The 16842-nt window shown below is 41.7% G+C and overlaps 1 protein-coding gene across 1 annotated transcript in view; it reads left to right on the top strand.

Annotated features, from left to right (window-relative positions):
• Nucleotides 1-16842, top strand: part of PPM1H (protein phosphatase, Mg2+/Mn2+ dependent 1H) — a 192737-nt gene that overhangs the window by 48794 nt on the left and 127101 nt on the right. Inside the window, exon 2 of the mRNA XM_077265502.1 lies at nt 12826-12991. Within this exon, the coding sequence (XP_077121617.1) occupies nt 12826-12991 (166 nt within the window). The remainder of the gene's footprint in view (nt 1-12825; nt 12992-16842) is intronic.

The following is a 16842-nucleotide window of genomic DNA, read 5'->3' as shown; positions in this document are numbered from 1 at the left end:
CCCAGACGCACTGTCTGTTTTCTTCCACTCTAACCCCGGTCAGTACACACGGACACCTGTCCGTTACCTGTTGGTGCCGGCCACACAGGTTCCCGGATCCCTCTTCTCAGAGGTATCCCAAAACAGCAGTTCTCACTGACCCCGGTCAGTACTGTATTACTCACGGTTGTCAAGACCGTCCACTCTTCTGGCTCAGACCAGCCAGCGCTGCAACATGTGCTCCTGGATCTTTGCCCGCATCCGAAACACCAATTGTAGGGGTTCACTCGCTCAGATGCATAGGAGGAAACAGGAGGCACATGCTCTTCAGCGTTCATGTAGGTTTATTCTCTCCATAAACCATTTAGGTCAGCAACACAAAGGTAAACAGTCCGTACATCAGGCCGACATAGCATAAAAGTCCATAGAAGAGCTCTGCTCTTCTCAGGCCTGATGGCACACAAGCTGTGCAATGTCCAGCACGGAGGCCCAGTCCTGGAGCCTTAACACACTGTGGAGGCTTTCTCCTCCACACACACAGACTCCTGTCTGTAGTGTCCCGCCTGGACACAGGGATCTCTGTCCACACTCTCAGACTCCCAAACACTCACCAGCATGTGCCAAACACACCTCCATTATGTAGCCTGAAACCACACCCAGGCACCTGTCACATGATTAGACATGTGGTTCTGACATCACCACAGGTCCTGAAACAAACATAGATAGGCATGGTTATGCCCCTTACCCAGGGGTGAGGTATATGGGTAGCCAGACCCTCCCATCTCTCATAGCTACCCGTAACCCGGACCCAAATATACCAAACAATGCCTTATTGCTTTATGTGCATTACAGAAAACACTCCGGGCTACATCACAGCGACAAGCCTTATCTGTGATACATACCTCCCGTCGACTATACAACCTTTAGCGACGCTACAATATATATATATATATATATATATATATATATATATATCTCAGAAAAATAAAGGGAACCACTGAGATCCCACGTCCTAGATATCACTGAATTTAATATTCCAGTTGTAAATCTTTATTCATTACATAGTGGAATGTGTTGAGAGCTATAAAACCTAAAAATGATCAACGTAAATCACAGCTAATATCCCACGGAGGTCTGGAGTTGGAATGATGCTCAAAATCAAAGTGGAAAATGAAGTTACAGGCCGATCCAACTTCAGTTGAAATGCCTCAAGACAAGGACAAAGAGATGCTGCGAGCACTTAGTGAACGAGGGATACTTCCCAATGTGAGATTCTTATTTCTTTATTCCTCGTATTTTGTCCCACTTTTTGATTGTGACCTGCTTTTAACAAGTTTCATTTTGTGCCCTATTTTTGGTCTGTCCTTTAGTGCTTTAGTGGGTTGTCCCCCTCCCCCCCCCCCCCCGGGGTATGTTGATGTGTATTATGGATGTGGCCTTTTTAGTATTTTTCTAATTTGTTTCTAATAAAGTCAATTTGTATTTTATCTATGATTCTCTTCATTTAGGTGGTGGCAATATATACTGCCTCCTTTGGCTTGTATTAATGCTTTGGAAGTGCCATTAATTCTGTTTTTGGACGTTTATTTGAGTATCTGTTGATAATGTCTGCTGATATCATGCTGATTGGCAGGCAGCTCATTGCTGTATGACTGCGGGGCACCATCTGTCAATCAGCATGACATCACCAGTGATGCTCATTTGACGGAGGACAGTGGAAGAGCGTAAACTGCCCTATTGACTTGAAAAAAAAAAATTGTCCCAGAAAAAAACCACCTTATTCTTGTGGTCACAAGTGAAACTTGAAGCAGCTTCATTGTTAATGGCCGCATGTGGTTTTGCAGCTAAGCATTTTGCCACATGACCATTAACAAACTGCTTTCAGCTGCTGTACATAACCACACTGACAACGTACCCGGCGCGAGCCAGGCTAATTTCTGACACTGTAGTTTATGCACACAAGGGCACCCCTGTATTCTGATGTCATGTACAAAATTACTGAACAATTGCTTCTCTCATGTCTTTTTAAGTTTTTTATGTTTTCGTATCTATTTACTAATAATTTAAAGGAAAGCTGTAATAAAAATAAAAACTTCTTGTTTAAGCCAGATCCTTGTGTTTTACACGTTGTTTTTTTTTATTTTTTGGCAACTTTTTTTTAAATTATTTTATATCCCTTTTTTTATGTTAAAAAGCCAAATTAGTAAACTCTCAATTTTCACACTGGCCACTGTGTCTTTTTTAGACTTTGTCCTTTCAGGAAGAATTTCCTGGAGGCTCCTTATCAGAGGCAGGATTACAATGACCGATAACACCTCTATATACAGCTGAAAATCCACCATTCACAATCAGCGATGTCACCAGTGACCCTGCTCACTGAAAGTGATCTTTTGCACATACTGCTTAGATTCCTCAGTAAAAAAAAAAAAACCGTTGGACCTGAGTCTGTTCATTGTGGCTAATATTCATGTGTGGTTTCCTGAAACACAAAGTTTTAAGTCTGTTTAAAGAAAAAAAATGTAATTTTTCAATTTTCACATTGGGTGGTTTATAAACAAACAAAAAAAAGATTCTGGAAAGAAAAATAGAATATTGCCAAATTAAAAAAAAAAGTCATTACACTCAAGAACCTAGTTGTTAATCCAAGATGGCTTTCCTGTAAAGGAAGTTTGTAAATGCAAAATTATGTTATAACAAAAGCAAAGCTCTATGTAGAGAACCTTTCCCTAAGAACAATCCACCAAAATGGCGCCATGACTTGTCTAATTCATGATGAGCGGCAGTGCTCCTTACACCAGAAGTCTACTCCATTCCCTGACTGGAGTAAGACACACGCTACTTCTTGTCTCCTACACACCCCACTCTGGTCTTGATGAATCGGGTCCTAATATTTATATTAAAATATCCTACGGAATTTGGAATAAAAGATGGTCTTATTCTTATGGCAAGGTGTACTTACCTTGTATAATTTTGCCATTTTATCACCAATTCTAAATAAACCCAATGATTAATACTCTGTGAAACAGTGCCATAGGGAAATGTTGTTCTGGACGATGTAACTGCAGGGAGAAGAGATAGTAATGCTAGAAGTTCTTAATGGATTGAATCATTGGAGCATGAAATATCCTACAGCAAATAGTCCAATGAATGTACACTGCTGTATGAGATGATGGTTTGCCAATGGGGCAGGCTACTGTACGCTGTTGAGGATGCTCATAGTTTTCATCCCCTGAAGGGTGGTGACTAGAGTTGCTGTTTGCCCCTTCAGAACGTGCAGCTGTCCCGTTCACATTATCTGGAGTGATAGATGTAATGAGGGTAGACATTAGTGGGCAGTAATCCAAATTTTTTTATCCCAACCCTGAGAATGTGAAGCAAGATCAATAACGGGAAAACCCAACTATCACTAATGCTATTGATCTGTCTCCCATAAACCATATCCCCAGTTTACATGGGGCAATGTGCGGCTAATAATGAGGATTTGTACTCGCTCACAAAATGTGATTACCCAATGAGCTGGTGGTTTGCATGTTTTCCTGGTGATCACTGGTATAGATAATCAGGCTCGCCTAAACAGACCGTAATGGTCTATGCAAGATCACAGGCCGAACAGTAGTTGAGGAGATGCCCATGAAGATTGTGCATGATACACACATACATGGAGCTTCAGAGCGGTATATTGACTGGTCGGTAGGGTTTTCAGGAAATGCCTACACCCCACCCCCCCCCCCCCCCAGCAGCCTGTTATATATAAAAACTTTTATACACTTTATAAAATGATTGTACCATCATTCATACATACATTTTTACAGTATTTACCCAACCCTCATCAGGTCTAAGAGATCTGTATAAAGGGAGACTGTCAGGTGGTAAAGGCAGCATGGATTGCAGTCTGGCTACACGATTGCAGCAGGATACATTCTTCTCTGAATCGCCCTGGCATTTCAGAGGAAGTAAACTCTGAAGATTTGGCTGGGGCCATAGCCGGAGACTACACGGACTCAGCCACTTGCGAACTCTCCCCAGTGCTCCCGGTCGATTCGACAGGTTTCTCTCTCACGTGTACAAAGTGACAGACCTTTCAATCTCTTGCCGCAGCGCCAGGAACAGTTAGCAGTACATTGCGCAGCCCACGTAGTACATTGCGCAGCCCACGTTGTATAGTCACGTAGTATATTGCCTAGCCACGTAGTATATAGCACAGCCCATGTATATTGCGCAGCCACGTAGTATATTGCGCAGCCACGTAGTATATTGCCCAGCCACGTAGTATATTGCCTAGCCACGTAGTATATAGCCCAGCCACGTAGTATATTGCCCAGCCACGTAGTATATTGCCCAGCCACGTAGTATATTGCCCAGCCCACGTAGTATATAGCACAGCCCATGTAGTATATTGCCCAGCCCATGTAGTATATTGCCCAGCCCATGTAGTATATTGCCCAGCCCATGTAGTATATTGCCCAGCCCATGTAGTATATTGCCCAGCCCATGTAGTATATTGCCCAGCCCATGTAGTATATTGCCCAGCTCATGTAGTATATTGCCCAGCCCATGTAGTATATTGCCCAGCTCATGTAGTATATTGCCCAGCCCATGTAGTATATTGCCCAGCCCATGTAGTATATTGCCCAGCCCATGTAGTATATTGCCCAGCCACGTAGTATATAGCACAGCCCACGTAGTATATAGCACAGCCCACGTAGTATATTGCCCAGCCCACGTAGTATATTGCTCAGCCCACGTAGTATATTGCCCAGCCCATGTAGTATATTGCCCAGCCCATGTAGTATATTGCCCAGCCCATGTAGTATATTGCCCAGCCCATGTAGTATATTGCCCAGCCCATGTAGTATATTGCCCAGCCCATGTAGTATATTGCCCAGCCCATGTAGTATATTGCCCAGCCCATGTAGTATATTGCCCAGCCCATGTAGTATATTGCCCAGCCCACGTAGTATATAGCAATGTGGGCATCATATCCCTGTTAAAAAATAAATAAATAAAATAAAAAATAGTTATATACTCACCTTCCGGATCTAAGCGAAGCGGTTACCGACGCTGCTCGTGCGCTCCGGTCCCAAGAGTGCATTGTGGTCTCGTGAGATGATGACGTAGCGTTCTCGCGAGACCGCTACGTCATCATCTCGTGAGATCGCAGCATGGACCGGTTACCGGAGCATCGCGAGCGGGAAAGGCCTGTTGTCGATCCGGGGGCCGACGGACGGTGAGTATATAACGATTTTTTATGCTTTTTATTATTTTTAACATTAGATCCTTTTACTATTCATGCCACATTGGCAGCATGAATAGTAAAAAGTTGGTCACAGAGGGTTAATAGCAGCGGTAACGGAGTGCGTTACCCGCAGCACAATGCGGTCCGTTATCGCTGCCATTAACCCTGTGTGAGGGCAGACTGGAGGGGAGTACAGAGCGGGCCCTGACTGCGGGGAGGAAGGAGCGGCCATTTTTCCGCCGGACTGTGCCCGTCGCTGATTGGTCATGGCTGTTTTGCCACGACCAATCAGCGACTTGGATTCCATGACAGACAGAGGCCGCGATCAATGAATATCCGTGACAGACAGACAGAAGGACAGACAGACGGAAGTGACCCTTAGACAACTATATAGTAGATAATGTGGGTGTATATGTTGTGTATGTATGTGTGTGTATATGTATGTGTATATGTATGTGTATATATATATATATATGTGTGTATATGTAGATGTGTGTGTGTATATATATGTATATATATATATATATATATATATATATATATATATATATATATATATATATATATATATATATATATATATATATATATATATATATATATATATATATATATATATATATATATATATATATATATATATCAGAGGAGCGCTGGCTGAGTGCATGGGGGCACAGGCCAGCGGAGCCGGCACCCAGAGCAGCTGAATAGCCTGGCACCCACAGCGTATACAGTGATGCAAGTCGTCCATGGTACTGGTCTTGGACAGTCCTGTGACCAGAGGTGGATGTCCTGTGCACGAAAGATGAATGTGGACAGTCCTGTGCCCGGAGGTGGATGTCCTGTGCCCTAAGAGATGGATGTGGACCGTCCTGTGACCGGAGGTGGATGTCCTGTGCCCGAAAGAGAACTAGCATGTGTAACGATTGCAAACAGGTGGATATGGTGCCGGTTGCTATCTGGAGGATATCCTGGGCTGTGTGAGTAAAGAGACTGTGATACAGGGATGCAGGGCACCCACGGGAGCTAGTCAGAGGGGGCTGGCGTTTGTAGTGTCTGCAACATATGAGGCTGTGTGTATGGAGTCTGTAATATGGCGTGCAGTCGCCCAGGAAGTCGACCTGCTTAGGGACCGCAGTCTAAAGCCATATGATATGTATTGCGATGTACTGGTGTGAACTGAACACTGATAATATACACTGAAGTTATATGCATTTGTGTGAATTGGACTTTAATGCTGTGAGGAAGCACGTTAAACTTTGTGGGTCACTGCCTCTTCACTGCGTATGATGCTACCACAATCATATATATATAATGTATATGTGTGTGTTTTTTTTCTATTTCATTTTAGAGCTTACATTATGGGTTAAAATAATTTTATGTTTTGGCACTCCCTCATAGACATGGAAATACTGAATACCAGCGCTGGAGTCCTTGGTTCAAATCCCACTAAAGATGACCTCTGCAAGGAGTTTGTATGTTCACCCCGTGTTTGCGTGGGTTTCCTCCCACATACTGATAGGGAACCTAGATTGTGAGCCCCATCGGGGACAGTGATGATAATGTCTGTAAAGTGCTGTGGAATTAATGGCGCTATATAAGTGAGTAATATACTTTAAATTGCAGTAGGCAGTGAAACTCTATTCTATGAAGCCATGCCTGTGGCTTTTCTTCACAGGAGTACCTAGATGAAGGGTGATTGCTTCTCAGTGTGGGAGCCGTCAATGGCATCTGACATCCCACCAGGATTGCACCATTTAAAAACCACAGTATATTATACTTTTTCTCTGATTGTCCCACTCCTGGTTTTGGCTTACAAATACTAAGGTAAAATACTGACCAAATAGTGAACGTGTGAACGTGGCCTTAGGCATAGATACTGGCTGTATAACACAGCTGACTCCTGCCCTATGTGAAGCCTCTTCAGCTCCTGAATGATCTCCACTCATTCCACCCGCTCCCTGCCCTTTTTATTTGCCAACTGTACTTTGGCTGGGAATTGCTAATCTGCAGTTTTTGGCTTAGCTGTAGTGTTGTTTCTTTGTGGATGTTTGTAAATGAATAATCTCTAGGTAGGTGAGCTAATCCTAGAACAGTACCATATTGTGTAGGTGAGGTTTACATAGGCAGTTGCATATAATCAGAGGCATCGGATGAGTTAAACAGCTAACTGAGTGCTTCTTGCTTATATGTAACATACAACTTGTGATTTGCCATAAAGAATTTATAGGAGTGTTCCTGGAGTACATTGTAAAGACAATGGTTAAATTAATAAAGTTTAGTTTCTGTTGAAATTCTGGTGTTACTGGGCAATCCTGTGTCCTCCAGCGACTTCCTGCTGGGAAAAGACCAGGACAAGAATGTACACCCAGAGAAAGCTTTCCAAGCGAAACCTGGATCTGGTGTGGAGGGTCCCTGTTATTCTACCTCGTGTTAACTTGAGTGTTTTAGGATCAGTTAGACTTGTGGGATTTTTTTCTCATATAGGACATGTACCCTTTAACTTCTATGGAACTGTTCACATGACAGTGTATCAACAAAAAAATCACTTAAAGATGTCCATTTTTTTAAATCGTAATCCGGAATCAAAATCACCCCTACAAGTCTGAGCCCATGAACATTATGGACAGCACAGGGAGAACATCGGGTGCTCTCCGTGATTAACATTGTGTCTTCTTTTTTTCATACATGAAGATCGCTCACAAAACATAACTGAAACTGTATCAAAGCACTGATGAATGAAAGTCCATGTTTTACATACGACAAAAATCACTGATATCTGAGTCTTATTGTGGTAACACTTGTTTGTGTGACAGCTTCAAGGGGTATTTACTACTTTTTTGCTAGTACGGTATTTTCAGCCTTTTTAGGACCCCACATATGTTTGAGTCAATACTTTTTACCATTGGCTTTACCTTATTTGCTTTATTTCTCCTTGATGGCACATGCATTTTGTTTTTGGAATTCTGGTTATACGCTGCCATCTTGTGGTAGACATCGTAGTTTCAGGGTGCCCTGGTGTTTTCCCATCCTGTTAAGCAAGTTTTTAATTTTAGATGTATTAATGATGTGGTTTTTTTAGCTCAGATATTTGGCTTGCACTTCATTTTTTTTTTTTTTTTTTTTTTTTTTTTTTATACCGTATCTGTTGCCTTTATGGTCTTGTACTCTCTATGTGTACACAGTAGAAGGCCTGTAACATGAAGAAAACAATAAATCATATTCCCTCTAACTGAGCACAAAGGATCTCGGTCTACTTTGGATTTATGTCTTCTCATGTCACAGCTCTGCTCCAGCAGCTCACTGAGGTACTTGTGTTTACGATGCCGCTCTTTGTCGCCTGAGACACCGGTCTGGAGAGCAGTGTTCAGACGGCAACCTGTCCTGACACATGACTACGACAGTTCCCAGTTTGAATTATTTGACGGGAGCCATTTTATCACATTCTTAGAGTACCCCTTTAATACCACTCCTTTTTACAACAGAACATGCCTACATTTGTTATCAAGTTTAGCCAACTTTAGTGCATATGTGGACCTTTGCAGTGAGGCACAGGACTGTGAGAAGGTGACCTGGCGTACGTCAAGAATATTTCTTTATATGTTACCCAGTTTAAAGGGAACTTATCAGGTCTCTCAAGCCTCCAAAACTGCCCCCATAAAGATTTAGTCTTAATTCAGCAAGACAGTCATAACCTTGATTTATTATTTTGTGGTTTCCATCTCCCCAAAAATAACTTTTATTGCCCTCACTCGCATATGCAGATTGACTGACTAGTCTGGGGAGGCGTTCTTTTCCTAGAACAGTCTGTCGTCCCAGTCGCTAATCTCAACCCCAGTGAGGACATCCATCACACTGCCAAACTCTCCCTAGCTGCATTTAATTGCAATAGTTGACAGGATAGGATGACCGGAAAGGAGAATATTAAGGAAGTAATAGCTTTTAGGCAATTTTTACTTCTTGCCTTGTATTCAGTGTTTGACTGGAATGAAAAGCTGAAAAATACCAAAAACTAGGCAAAAAACAAATGGGCGCAAATGCAATACTGAAATAGGTCCTTTAGTGTTTCATGAAAAATGTGGGTAAGCTAAACCTGGAATAGAACAATCAAGGAAACTATTGTGAAACGTTTTCCATTTCTTTTTTTTTTTTTCAGTAATTCCTGGTTTTAGCCTATGACCAAAATTCTGCATGGTGAAAGGGGCCTTAGTGCCGCTGACAGCTGCTGCAACGTATATACTGCAAGTGTTGTGGAATATTTGTGCTGTTTAGCCGAGTAACATCGTTGAAGTTTGTAAAATATTTGGTGGATCCTGATTTATTGCTGATTTGAATAGGAGGCAGATGTGTAGTACTCAAGCATGGCCACTATCAGAAGATGGAGCAACTCTGCAATTGAGCATTTCCGGCCAAGAGCTCCTGATTGGCAGGGGTGCCGGATCCTGACCGAGCAGACATTGATGACCTATCCCAAGGAAAAATTTGCAGCAAAAATTACATTTTTACCACTAAAATGTCATATTTCCACGTCATTATGTTATAAAATTCTGTAAGGCACCTTTGGGTTTAAAATGCACACTACATCCCTAGATGAATTCCTTAGGCAGTGAAGTTTTCAAAAGGGGGTCACATAGTGGTTTTCTGCTGTTCTGGCACCTCATGGGCTCCGGTAATGGAGCCTACAATCTATTCAAATGAATTCTGCGTTCTAAAAACTATCCCTGCCATGTGCTCAAGCAGTAGTGTACAACCACAGATGGTGTACTGCCACATTCAGGAGAGATTGCATAACTAATTGTGGGGTCCAGTTTCACCCATTACCCATAGTGTAGATTATAAAGTTGGTGCTAAAACAGTATTTTAGTGGGAAAAATTAAATTGCATTTTCAATTCTAAAATGTTATAAAGTTTTGTGAATCACCTGTAGGTTGATAAATGCTCAGTATACCCCTAGATGAATTCCTTAAGGGGTCTAGTTTACAAAATGGAGTCATTTGTAGGAGGGTTCTGCTGTTTTCGCATGTCAGGGTCTCTCCAAACGCGACATGATACTCACAGACATTCCATCAAAGTCTGCATTCCAGAACATCACTCCTTCCTTTCTGAGCCCTGCAGTGCGCTCATATAGTAGTTTTTCCCCACATATGGGATATCGGTGTACTCAGGAGGAATTGCACAACAAATTTTGGGGTCCATTTTTCTTTAGTTACCCTTGTGAAAATAAAAAATTTGGGGCTAAAATAAAAAAAAAAAATTGGTGAAAAAAGTACAATGTTCATTTGTTTTTCTTCCCTTCCATATTGCTTTAATTTCTGTGAAACACCTAAAAGGTTAATAAACTTCTTGAATGTGGTTTTGAGGGGAGAAGTTTTTAGAATGATGTCACTTTGGGGTATTTTCGGTCACATAGGACCCCCAAAGTCACTTAAAATGTGATGTGGTCCCTAAAAAAAAGTTTTTGTAAATCTTATTGGAAAAATTAGAAATTGATAATCAGCTTCCAACCCTTCTAACTACCTAACAAAAACATTGTTTAAAAAAATTGTGCTGATGTAAAGTAGACATGTGCAAAATACTATTTATTAACTATTTTGTGTGACCTCTCTCTCTGGTTTCAGGTCATAAAAATTTAGTTTCAAAATTGTGCCATTTTTGACAAATTTCTGATATTTTCACAAATAAAAGCAAGTCACATTGAGCAAATGTACCATTATCATGAAGTACAATATGTCACAAATAAACAATTTCAGAATCTGTGAGATTTCAAACATTTGGCCTTGTTAGTAAGGTTAAAATTGGCTTGGTCACTAAGGGGTTAATGTGGCTCGCTTGAAAGAGGTTTGCCAACCTTTTCCCACCAACTGAGCCTGCCTTCTGGTACAGCAGAATATTTTGTCATTTCCCTTTTATGTGTGAAAGCTTATCCACAATACTGTATGTCATTTTCACTTTATCTTACATCTGCTTTTTTAATTTCCCTTTTTTTGTTGTTGAATTATTGAAAGCGCATTGTTACCTTTGTGCCATTGTTCAACACTGTACACTAGTCCTCCATTCTCCTTCTTTCAGACGTCTGTGTGCCCGGTGAAAAGTGAATGGGTCTGTACACATGTCAGTGTGCTTCCACAGACTGTGTGTCTGCAGGAAAAATATGCTGACATGTCCTTTTTTACAGTAGCACGGGCCGCAAAATGTCCCACATGTGGATGACACATACCGGTGCATGGGTAGTAGCGGTACAGTTAGCGCTGTTCCCTGGCGCCAGGTGCTGAAGACTGCTTGCATCTTTCTCCCTAGTTCATGCTGTAATCAGCAAAGAATGTTGTTATATTCAACTGATAATAGCGAGAGCAGGCGTTGGCTGATGTTATCTAGTGTGCAGATGTTTGTAATGTACTGGATATTTTTCTATATACGGACTGGTATGTAAGAGCTTTGGACACCCAGATCTCATTGGTTACATATATAATGACTTGAGTATTGTGTTACTATTAGGGTATGTTAACACTATCCACTGGTAGCACTGAATGACCGCCAATTGGTAAATACTTCCTTATGTATGGTCATTAGTGATGAGCGAGTGTACTTGTTGCTCAAGTTTTCCCGAGCATGCTCTGGTGGTCTCCGAGTATTTTCTAGTTCTTGGAGATTTAGTTTTCGTTGCCTCAGCTGAATGATTTACAGCTGCTAGACAGCTTGAAAACATGTGGCGATTCCCTAACAACCAGGCAAACCCCACATGTACTCAGGCTGGCTAGCAGCTGTAAATCATGCAGCTGCGTCAACAAAAACTAAATCTCGAGCACTTACAAATACTCGGAGACCACCCGAGCGTGCTCGGGAAAACCCGAGCAACGAGTGTACTCGCTCATCACTAATGGTCATTTAAAAGCCTGTTTGCACAGACAGAACATGCTAAACGCTGCCTACTGAACAATCTATAATAAATCATTCAGTGTGCCTAAGCTGCCTGTGATCTCAGGTGCTGACCTGGACTTTACCCTTTCACCCTTGTACAGGGATCTGTACTTACACAGGGACCTGTGGGCTGTCGAGAAGAAATATCAGGTAGCCGGTTAAGTACAAAATCAACAGGCAGGAGAAAAGTCAGTAGATAAGCTAAAGTAAAAAATATGGAATATCCACAAAGACACAGGAACAGAGATACAGAGAACACCAAAGAAGTTACTCTACATCTGGCAGTGGGAACTGATTCTCAGGCATTTAAATAGCAAGCAGCCCCACCCAGGACTGACTGCAGGAAGAAAATCAAACTAGGTTTTTACCCTGAAGTTTCTGGACTGCCGAGAGCTAAAACGGGGCGACTGAATACTCACCTTGATCTGGCCGAGGATTGAAGGGGGAATAAAGTGGATTACAGACTTCAGCACAGATGTCACACTGCTGCTGTTCTCTGCAGTGCGAGTCCTATTTAAACAGGGGGATGCGCTAACGAGAGCAATGATTTTTAACAACCATTGATCAGCCTGTTTACACTGCAAGATTATCATGAACAAGCCTTTTTAGGAATGCTCGCTCACGATCATCTTTGTGTAAAGTAACCTGTACTTCCTTGTGCCCACTTTAATTAGTTTCTCTGTTCTCTACAGGGTGATAAATGCAGGGAAGAGCACGCACAACGAAGATCAGGCCAGCTGTGAAGTTATGTTTGTGAAGAAGAAAAGTGGAGTGCAATCCACTCCCAACAAGATCTCTTCAAACAAGCGAAGGTCCTCACTACCAAATGGAGAAGGTTTACAACTGAAGGAAGGCACGGTAAGTGCCTGTTTGTGCTCTTATATTATTCGAGCTGCTCCCTTGATTTTTCTGTGCATTTTTTTTTACATTTTGCCAGTTCCAGATAAATGGGCCTTTTTATTCTGTGATAATTTTTATGGCCTTTACCAAGGTGGTGTAGGTAACAGAACTCTTTGACTGGGGGCAGGGGGTTGTTTTTTGGCTACTCTGTATAAATATGCTGTAAGCAACATATCTTTTGTGAAGACCAGATAATTCACTCTAAATAAAAAAAAAAAAAAGCCCATATCGCTGGTATCATTTGCCAGATTAAAAAAAAATTCAGAATACTCAAACGAGCAGTGGGAATACAATGACCGGTTCTCCATGAAGTCATAATATCCAAGGTTCGAAAGGCATAGTGGAGCGGTTAGAATTTTACCTTTTTTTCATTCCATCAGGTTGAAAAGCAAAAATTGGAGCAAAACAATGTGCGGCCATTTTGGCCATACTGCATTTATCTGAGAATACAAAGCCATAGATGAAGCCGTAGTAAAGTCAAAACTCTCTTCCATCTGTGCGCTGCTTTCTGATAACCTAGCATAAGGGTACGTTCACACAGGACTTTTTTGCTGCTTTTTTTTGCTGCTTTTTTTTATGCTAATTTTCAGCTGCTTATAGGTGCGTTTTTTGGTGCGTTTTTTTCATGCGTTTTTTTTGTGGTATATGGTGAATCAAACATGTTTGATGACTACACCAAAGACACTCAGTTAGTACTCAAGCACGCTCACATAACACGTTATCAGAGCACGTTCACATCACTAGTATTTACCTACTACCTGGTCATTTAATTTGTTAGAAAAGGACATATGTTAAGTTTTTTATTTACCAATCTCCCAGTGGAGCTTAGCATCGCCTTCATCCCAGCGGGGGAACAATTTACGGCAGATTACATGCCATGCATCTGCCTTTTTTTGACGATCACTGTAGTTTGGGCAAGCTACATCCCAAATTACAGGCATTGTTTCCACCTTGCAAAAATAAATGAAAAAGTAATTACCAAATGCAAGATGAAATGAAGCCAACATTCATGACAAGGAAGATACAGACATACACATGCAGAACACATGAACATGTACATAACAGCACATGAGCATCGCAAAGTGTACCATTGCAAACAATCGGATAGATAGATATATCACAAATTAAAAAAAATATTACCTCCATGATTAGTTGGGAAACATTAATGCCCATCCTCCTATACCAAGACATGGCTAAAGGCCCCGTCTCACATAGCGAGATCGCTGCTGAGTCACTAGTTTTGTGACGCAACAGCGACCTCAGTAGCGATCTCGCTATGTGTGACACGTACCAGCGATCAGGCCCCTGCTGTGAGATCGCTGGTCGTGTCGGAATGGCCTGGACCTTTTTTTGGTCGTTGAGGTCCCGCTGACATCGCTGAATCGGTGTGTGTGACACCGATCCAGCGATGTCTTCACTGGTAACCAGGGTAAACATCGGGTTACTAAGCGCAGGGCCGCGCTTAGTAACCCGATGTTTACCCTGGTTACCAGCGTAAATGTAAAAAAAAACAAACAGTACATACTTACCATCTGATGTCCGTCAGGTCCCTTGCTGTCTGCTTCCTGCTCTGACTGAGCGCCGCAAAGTGAAAGTGAAAGCAGATCACAGCGGTGACGTCACCACTGCGCTCTGCTCTCAGTGTACGGCGGCTCAGTCAGAGCAGGAAGCAGACGACAAGGGACACCGAAAGGCGAGTATGTACTGTTTGTTTTTTTTGGTAACCAGGGTAAACATCGGGTTACTAAGCGCGGCCCTGTGCTTAGTAACCCGATGTTTACCCTGGTTACCCGGGTGCTGCAGGGGGACTTCGGCATCGTTGAAGACAGTTTCAACGATGCCGAAGTCGTTCCCCTGATCGTTGGTCGCTGGAGAGAGCGGTCTGTGTGACAGCTCCCCAGCGACCACACAGCGACTTACCAACGATCACGGCCAGGTCCTATCGCTGGTCGTGATCATTGGTAAATCGCTTAGTGAGACGGGGCCTTAACACCTCACTACCAGAAACTCCCTCACAATAGATCACAATCAGGACACCTCACAATGGCTCCTCACACCTCACAATGGCTCACAATGGCTCTTCACACCTCACTACCAGAAACTCCCTCACAATACATCACTATCAGGATGGCTCATGATGGCTCTTCACACCTCACTAACCACACCCCTAAGCTCTTGGCTGTGAGATCCCTTCCTGCTGGCCATGATTTTCTGCACAAAAAACGCAGCAAATAATGCTACATGCGTTTTTTCAGCGTTTTTGCAGCGTTTTTTTCATCACCCATTCAAGTCAATGGGTGAAAAAACGCTGCAAAAACGCTGCAAAAACGCTGAAAGAAGTGACATGCCCTATGTCCAAAAAAAGCAGCAAAGCAGAAAAAACTGATCAAACAAAAAACCAACGTGTGTGCATGAGATTTCTGAAATCTCATAGGCTTTACTGGTACTGTAAAAAGCAGCTGAAAATTAGCATAAAAAAAAGCAGCAAAAAAAAGCAGCAAAAAAGTCCTGTGTGAACGTACCCTAAGTATTGTACATTAGCAGAAAGTAGGGGACAGTTGGAAGAGTATTAACACTAGATTAGTTTGCCCTTTAACCTTTTACTGACTTTTGGAGGTACTGTCAAGCTGTTGTCCGTACTTTTACATGGCTGGTCCATCCTTAGCAGGAGCTTGATATGTTCAGTTGCTGATCGGAACAGCATACCTCCGTCAACTGTATAATGGCCACAGCCAAGTACTGCACATTCGAGTAAATTGACTTTGAATTTTAGTCAGGGTGGATTTGATTTAAATCTAACTGATTTAAATCACGATTTAAATCACTAGTCAGTAAGGCTTGATTTAAATCAGTGATTTAAATCAACGTTTCTACCTAAACTAGTTCTTGCTACTTTAATATGCAAGTAGATGAAGATTTTTAGAATCACTTTTTATATTACTTTTTTCTCCCCAGTTTAATGGTTTAATCATTCATATTTGGACACCACTGTTCTGTTGTACTTAGGAAGGAGAAAAATAATCCTGACCTTAATAACAATTTAAATAGATTTATTCAACTGAAACAATAACAACATTACAGCATAAGTTATTTGCTTAAACAAACATCCATGTTTGTTAACTAATTTGGCTAAACAAAATATATATATATATATTTTAAGATACTTAGACTGTCAGCCCAGCCGACACATGAAAAACTTAAATACTACTGTCCCTGCTGTCCTCTGTAGCTCACTTGTCATCATCATCATCTTCTTTGTTCCTATTCATAATCTGGAAAAGAAAAACAAGCTTTTCTGCTTTATTGAGTCCCAACCGATTTCTCAATTTAGAATGAATGAGTCCAAAGGAAGAGAATATTCTTTCAACGCCTGCAGAAGAAGCTACTGCTGTTAAAAGTGAAATCATTACTTGAACAGTCTCTAAATCCAAGCGCTTAAGTGACTTCCACCAGTTTACTGGTGTGACCTTCCTTAAAATATCTTCAGCAAACATATATTTCTTGAATGGTTCCCCCTTAGCTCTGAAGTTTATTATAGTTGGCATTAAAGATGGATGATTGCTGGATACCCATGTCATAGCTAACTCCTCTTCCTCAGCACTTAGGTTTTGACCCTGATATTGGATATTGACAATATTTGCCAAAAAATGAGCTGGAGTCAGTGCTTGTCCCATTCGTTTGTTTACTGCTTGTAATTTAATTCTGTCCATGTGTAGTTCTGTTTTTAAGTGTTCACTCAGTTCCTTCCAAATTTCAACAGCATCCGCAATAAAACAGCTATTTTTCTGTATTTTGTTTAAAGCTTGAGA

This window comes from Ranitomeya variabilis, chromosome 5 (genome assembly GCF_051348905.1).
Source record: "Ranitomeya variabilis isolate aRanVar5 chromosome 5, aRanVar5.hap1, whole genome shotgun sequence".
NCBI lineage: Eukaryota > Metazoa > Chordata > Amphibia > Anura > Dendrobatidae > Ranitomeya > Ranitomeya variabilis.
This window is presented reverse-complemented; position numbering and strand designations above follow the sequence as displayed.